This window comes from Saprolegnia diclina (assembly GCF_000281045.1).
Source record: "Saprolegnia diclina VS20 unplaced genomic scaffold supercont1.209, whole genome shotgun sequence".
NCBI lineage: Eukaryota > Oomycota > Saprolegniomycetes > Saprolegniales > Saprolegniaceae > Saprolegnia > Saprolegnia diclina.
Window position 1 is genome coordinate 8,410 of NW_008246276.1, and position 6,083 is coordinate 14,492.

General features: G+C 59.0%; 4 protein-coding genes across 4 annotated transcripts in view; 2 read left to right on the top strand and 2 right to left on the bottom strand.

The window, feature by feature from the left end:
* The window catches only part of SDRG_17179 (hypothetical protein), a 2,544-nt gene extending 2,103 nt beyond the window's left edge, over positions 1–441 (top strand). The window contains exon 3 of the mRNA XM_008623416.1: positions 28–441. Within this exon, the coding sequence (XP_008621638.1) occupies positions 28–339 (312 nt within the window). The 3' untranslated portion in view covers positions 340–441. The remainder of the gene's footprint in view (positions 1–27) is intronic.
* SDRG_17180 (hypothetical protein) lies at positions 356–1,851 on the bottom strand. The gene is made up of 3 exons (XM_008623417.1): positions 1,683–1,851; positions 899–1,630; positions 356–852 (listed from the first exon to the last, which is right to left on the bottom strand). The coding sequence occupies exons 1-3, from the start codon at positions 1,838–1,840 to the stop codon at positions 483–485; spliced, it is 1,260 nt and encodes a 419-aa protein (XP_008621639.1). The 5' UTR covers positions 1,841–1,851; the 3' UTR covers positions 356–482.
* Positions 1,852–2,132: 281 nt separating this feature from the next.
* SDRG_17181 (hypothetical protein) lies at positions 2,133–3,379 on the top strand. Its single transcript, XM_008623418.1, has 5 exons — positions 2,133–2,277; positions 2,325–2,513; positions 2,559–2,909; positions 2,957–3,118; positions 3,163–3,379. Exons 1-5 carry the CDS (start codon positions 2,143–2,145, stop codon positions 3,253–3,255), a joined length of 930 nt encoding a protein of 309 aa, XP_008621640.1. The 5' UTR covers positions 2,133–2,142; the 3' UTR covers positions 3,256–3,379.
* Positions 3,380–4,042: 663 nt separating this feature from the next.
* On the bottom strand, positions 4,043–5,908 carry SDRG_17182 (hypothetical protein; the record flags this gene model as incomplete). The annotated part of the gene is made up of 1 exon (XM_008623419.1): positions 4,043–5,908. One exon carries the CDS (start codon positions 5,906–5,908, stop codon positions 4,106–4,108), a length of 1,803 nt encoding a protein of 600 aa, XP_008621641.1. The 3' UTR covers positions 4,043–4,105.
* Between the last annotated feature and the right edge of the window lie 175 nt (positions 5,909–6,083).

The window sequence follows — 6,083 nt, forward strand, 5'->3', positions numbered from 1 at the left end:
ACGCAAGTGGGTCTCAAAGGCGAGCAGCTCTCGGGCGGCCAGAAGCAGCGCATCGCGATCGCGCGTGCGATCATGAAGAACCCGTCGATTTTGCTACTGGACGAAGCCACGTCGGCGCTCGACTCGGAGAGCGAAAAGGTCGTCCAAGAAGCGCTCGACAAGCTGCTGGCGGCCAAGGGCCGGACGACGATCGTGATTGCGCACCGCCTCTCGACGATCCGGAACGCCGACAAGATCTGCGTCGTGAGCGGCGGCCGCATCGCAGAGCAAGGCACACACGACGAGCTCATGCGTCTCAACGGCATCTACACGCACCTCGCGTCGCACAACCAGATCTAGTCTGCCTCACGCTACGATCGCAGAAGTGCTGTCTAGCATTTTACATCATTTTAAACCTTAAACCTGTTTTCACTACCTTGAAACACTGATAGATTGCCATCATGTCGTGTCGGCTCAAGACAATATTGTAGTTTCCTATCGTCTCAAGACAACTTGGTACTACTTTGGTTGGGTCGACGGCTCTTGAAGCATATAAGGCCGGCGACGGCAGCACCGCTTGCAGCTCCGAGACCTAGCCATGGCAGCCACCACGGTGGCGCCATCCCGGTTGCGTCGCGAAGATGGGGTGCATCGGCGGTCGCAAAGGTCGCGTGAAGGTACGTGAGAACCGCCGCTTCCTCCCAGTCGGTCGTCGATCGACATTGCGGGCACTCATCTTGTGAAGGCCACGCCGAGCGCGCGATGCTGTTGATAGCGTTGTGCAGTCGCCACATATGCAACGCGATCGCGGGTCGCGGCGCGTGCTGGAGTATCTCCAGTGTCTCGATCGAATGGTACGTCTCTAGGAAGGCGCTACGTCCTTCATCAGCATCACAGACAATCGACATATTGGTCGTACCGGCACGGCGGGCAGTGCCCAAAGTGCTGCATGAACAGCTGCAGCGTCGGCACGAGGCGGGTCGGCGCAGGCGAGAGACTCATGCGGTGGAGCAGCATCCAGAGACCGCAGTTGTACGACGTACACGCCAAGTACGTCGAGCCGTCGCCGTGGAAAAGAGCGTCGTCGGTGCTCGCGGCCCACTGCGCGAGGAGCTGCTGCCATTCGTCGGCCTCGAGCGTCGTCTTGCGGCGCAGCGCGGCATGCAGACGAAGCACAGCGCGACGATGACTGCCGTGCGTCATCGCGTCTGCCACGAGGTGTATCCACTCGCAGAGCGCAGCCAATAGCGCCGGGCGCAAGGTCGCTCGCTGGTAAAAGACGTGGTGGTGGAGGCCAAAGAGGAAGGCGGCGACCGCGTCGTGGGACCGCGTCCAAGGCGAAAAGGGTTGATACTGCAGCACCAACGGTCGGTGGTCGACCTTCGGGTCGGCGGGGTGGAAGCCTTTCTGCAGCGTCTGCACGGTCTGTACAACGTCTGCAAGGAGGGGTGCGCCAGCGTCCACATAATTGAGGCCGCGGCCGAGGCCAAAGTTGTAATAGCCGATGGCCGGAAAGGCCGCCATGTGCTGCGCCGCGCAGAGGTCCTTGGCTTCAAGACAGCTCACGGCGCCGACGCGCACAGCCCGTTGCGACGCAAAGTGCGCGGCGATCGACGTGACCTCGACCGCGTACTCGACGCAGTGGGCGCAGCTACACGCAACAACACCACGTCAACTGGGACATCTCGGAAAGCCCGTCGTACTAGGGGTGATAGAAATCAATGATCCATGGCTCGGGGCCTTCGAGCAGCGCGTAAAAGGTGGCATTTGTCATGCTCGTGACGTTAACATGGTCCGAGGGAAAGAGCGGCGCGCTGGCCGCGACGACGACGGCCAGCAGCGCGGCCGGGATCTTCTGCATTCGAAACGAACAGTATAAAACGGCAATGTCACACCATCTGCTACATGTATAAAACGGTTTGATACACGATGCGAACCTTCTCGTGCACCGGACGAGACGAGACGGCATGGATCGCGGTGTGGCTGCCGTCGGACCTACGTAAAAGGTTCATGACCTGCTTGTGTGCAATGGTATCGCTCGTACAAGCCGCCGCGTATCGTCGACTCCTGCCCGCGTGAGACGACCGCCAAACTGCTGTGTACAAAACTGTTTTAAACACTGTTGCCCGTCTGCCCTATGCCAGTGAATCATCGAGTAACACGATGCTGTCGATGGCCTTGCAGCAGCGAGCCGCCCGCACCGCCTACCGTGGCATTCGCGCCTTCCAGACAACGACCGTGCTCTGCGCCCGCAAGGGCAAGTCGGCTTCGCGGCTCTCGATCAAGCGCGGTGTCCGCGTACGTCCCGCCGCCTGTCTACGCATCGCCTCATGGCGTTGGCCTAGGACACGCAAGAGGCCTTTCGTGGCTTTGACATGTCGGGCTTTGAAGCCGCGGATGCCGAAGTGAAGCGCACGAACCTGCGCGCGGCCATGGATCAGCTCAACGACCCGCACTCGCTCGAGATGGACATGATTCCGCTCGCGCGCAAAGCGGCGCTGGAGGAGGAAGACGGCATGATGACGGAAGAAGAGGCAAGCGATGCTAGCGCCAGAGACGCTGTCTTATGATGGCCGTAGTTTGAGGCGTTCCTTGCTGGCGACGACGAAGACGACGAAGACGAAGACGACGAAGCCGAGTTTGACCGCGAGCTCGAAGAGCTCGATAAGGAAGACAACAAGAAGCGCGTGACGCAAATGCTGTCACCGGACCGCGCCATGCACGCACTGAACGCGGACGAGAATGCTCGGCGACCGGCAGCCAACAAGAACCAAATCCCGCTGCAGAAGACCGTCAACTCGCGCTTTGACCCGGAAGTCGTTGGCCACCGGCAAGAGCGCAACGGCAACATCCTCCAGTCCTTCCTTCAGGACACATTTGTGATGCACACGGATCTGTGCACGCACGAAATGCAAGTGTGGGTCACCCAAGTACGACCAACGGCATCACGTCTGCTCGAGGAATCGATGCTGTCTAGGTCAAGGCGTCGCCGGACCTCCGCAACGCCATTGTGTTTTGGGACGTCTCGCGACCCGACGGCTCGGCCGTCTCCAAGAAGGCGGTTGCCAAAGTCCGGCACCGTCTCATGGGCATGACGGGCTGGCTCCGCGTGCGCATGACGCAGCACCTCCGCCTCCGCGTACGTAGCTGTGTCCTTTGTCAAATTCATGGCATTTTGTCTAGTACACGCCCAAGCTCGAGTTCCGTATGCAAGACCACACCGAGCTCGAGGGCCGAAAGCGCTTGGACGCGATCTTGCGCTCTGTAGGGTATTAGAGTTTCCGCTGACGCATTCTCAAACGACGGAAAAAGTAATAGCATCGTGTGTAAGGCGCGTGTGGGAGCTCTTAATAGTGTGAACACCCGTGGCGGGAAACAGAGATTTCGAATAAGTCGGCGTTGAAAGATCGCCATCGAGCCCAATTTTTATCCGGATCAGTTCCGGACAGAGGTTTTTGAGACTCCGACAGGCCAATTTACTGACGCAATTGATGCTGACGCCTGAGGCGCTTTGGTGGATGACTGACACTGTCCATCGAGGTAGCAACCGTGATGGGCGAAGAACGCCGAGAAGTAGAAACACAAAGGCAAGGTGCAATAACTTTAATTGGGAAATCGCCGCCCACGACAAGGCACGCGACAAGCGATCGGTTCCGAAGCTCGAGCTGCGTGTACAGATTATGCGGGCGGGTGATGTGAATCGGCGCAGAGCTCAAACCACGAGTGCTACCACGTCTCGCAAGAGAAGCAACGGACGACGCAGCCAAGTGGACACAGCAACCCACCGCTCGCCGTTGATGCTCTACGAATGGGTGGCGGGTGATCGAAAAGTCGTGTCGTGTGAAGGCCACACAGGACGCTTGTTTTGATATCGAACGCGTTCGATACGACATTGATGACAAGTTGACTGTCGTGGCTAGGTCTCGGTGCTGCGAGCGGTGCTGCCGTCGCCGGCCTTGTCTGCGTCAAGAGCCGTCGACCCAACCAAAGTAGTAACGTTATTGCATGTAAGCTGTCTGATGATATGTCACACTGACGAACCATCCATTTCCAAAAATAGAGCAAAACGTGTCTATATTGACGTAAAATGCTAGACAGCACTACTGCGATCGTAGCGTGAGGCAGACTAGATCTGGTTGTGCGACGCGAGGTGCGTGTAGATGCCGTTGAGACGCATGAGCTCGTCGTGTGTGCCTTGCTCTGCGATGCGGCCGCCGCTCACGACGCAGATCTTGTCGGCGTTCCGGATCGTCGAGAGGCGGTGCGCAATCACGATCGTCGTCCGGCCCTTGGCCGCCAGCAGCTTGTCGAGCGCTTCTTGGACGACCTTTTCGCTCTCCGAGTCGAGCGCCGACGTGGCTTCGTCCAGTAGCAAAATCGACGGGTTCTTCATGATCGCACGCGCGATCGCGATGCGCTGCTTCTGGCCGCCCGAGAGCTGCTCGCCTTTGAGACCCACTTGCGTCTCGTACCCGTCGGGAAACTGCGAGATGAAGTTGTGGGCGTTCGCCATCTTGGCGGCCGCTTCCACGCGCGCTTGGAGGTCCGGCACGTTGTCAATGTTGGCGAGGCCGCCGGCAATATTCTCGGCGATCGTGCCCACAAACAAGACGGGCTCTTGGCCGACGAGACCGATCTGGTTGCGCAGCCACGGGAGGTTGAGCGTCGCGAGCTCGCGGCCGTCGAGCGTGATGGAGCCGGCTTGTTGCTGGTAGAAGCGTTCGAGGAGCGCCACGACCGTGCTCTTGCCGCCGCCACTGGGACCGCAAAACGCGACCGTCTGACCCGGCTCAATCGTCAAATCGTAGTGCTTGAGGACTTGGATGTTGGGGCGGGTCGGGTAGTGAAAATGGACGTCCTTGAAGACGATGCGACCTTCGACCGAGTTGGGCACGACACCTTCGTCGACCTTGGACGAGTCGATGATCGGTTTACGTTCGACGATCGCGAAGATGACTTTCGCTGCTTTTTGTGCCGAGTCGGTGTCGCTGATAAAACCAGCCGACTGGCCCATGCCTTGAGCTGCCATCATGACGGCCATGAGCGTGCGGATCATTTCGTCGAAGCTGATGGCGCCGTCTTGGATGAGCTTGTTGCCATACCAGAACACCAGCGCGTAGACGGCAAACATGGAGAAGGTCGAGAAGCCATTCATGATGCCGTTGATGTGCGACTCGCGGACGCCGTCCTTCATCGGCTGCTCGAGCATCTCGTCGTACTTGGCAGCAAGCGTCTCTTGGAGGCCGAGTGCGGTCACCGTCCGGGCGTTGACAATGGCTTCGGTGGCGACCGAGCCCGAGAGCGAGAGGCTGTCACTGACCTTCTGGCCCGCCAACACCGGGCCTCGAAACAAGGAGGCCATCACCAAAAGAGGCATGGTGCAGAGCATGACGAGCGTGAGTTGCCAGCTGCCGAAGCCAAACGAGATGATCATGGCCGCGATGAACGTAAAGATCGTCTGCACGATAAGCGACTGGTTCTCGCCGGCGATCGCAACCACCTTGGTCGCGTGCGTCGAGAGGTCGGTTGTCAAAGCGCCGGTCGTGTGGCCGTCCATGTCAAAGTAGCCAATGTCCTGGCGCATGAGCGCCTGGAAGTGCATGTTGCGAAGCCGGGTCGTGAGCTTCTCGCCAATGTACCGGAACGAGAACAGCTGAAGAGAAGCGACAAAAAACGAAGCAACGGCGACGCCAAAGAAAATGATGCCTTGGGCACGCACGTCGGAGTAGAGCGTGTCGAGGTACTCGGTCCTCTTCGTGTCCAAATAGAGGCCGTAGTTCTTCTGCATGGCCGACATGGCGCTCGAGATGATGAGCGAGACGCCGGGCATCGAAAAGCCTTGAATGCAGCACGCCAGAAAGCCAACGACGAGGTACTTGCGCTGCGGCTTGGTCAGCTCCATGATCTGGCGCAAAGACACGTCCCGCATCTCCGACTCGACCGACGCCGACGACAGCGCGTCAAAGTTGATTTGGTGGTGCGACGCACTGCTAGCCTGTCGAGCGAGCTGCGACTTCACGATGTTGTCCTTAGCGCCGTCAAGAAAGGGCGACGCCGTACCGTCTTGGAGCTCGACCAACGTCCGGTACAACCCGTCTTCAATG

Bases quoted from the DNA above. Each gene is read 5' to 3' on its own strand.
- SDRG_17180 (XM_008623417.1), bottom strand. From the start codon at position 1,840: ATGCAGAAGATCCCGGCCGCGCTGCTGGCCGTCGTCGTCGCGGCCAGC. The intron at 1,631-1,682 runs GTACGACGGGCT...TGTTGCGTGTAG, and splicing joins ATTGATTTCTATCACCCCTA to CTGCGCCCACTGCGTCGAGT. The intron at 853-898 runs GTACGACCAATA...TGAAGGACGTAG, and splicing joins GGGCACTGCCCGCCGTGCCG to CGCCTTCCTAGAGACGTACC.
- SDRG_17181 (XM_008623418.1), top strand. From the start codon at position 2,143: ATGCTGTCGATGGCCTTGCAGCAGCGAGCCGCCCGCACCGCCTACCGT. The intron at 2,278-2,324 runs GTACGTCCCGCC...GCGTTGGCCTAG, and splicing joins CGATCAAGCGCGGTGTCCGC to GACACGCAAGAGGCCTTTCG. The intron at 3,119-3,162 runs GTACGTAGCTGT...CATTTTGTCTAG, and splicing joins CGCAGCACCTCCGCCTCCGC to TACACGCCCAAGCTCGAGTT.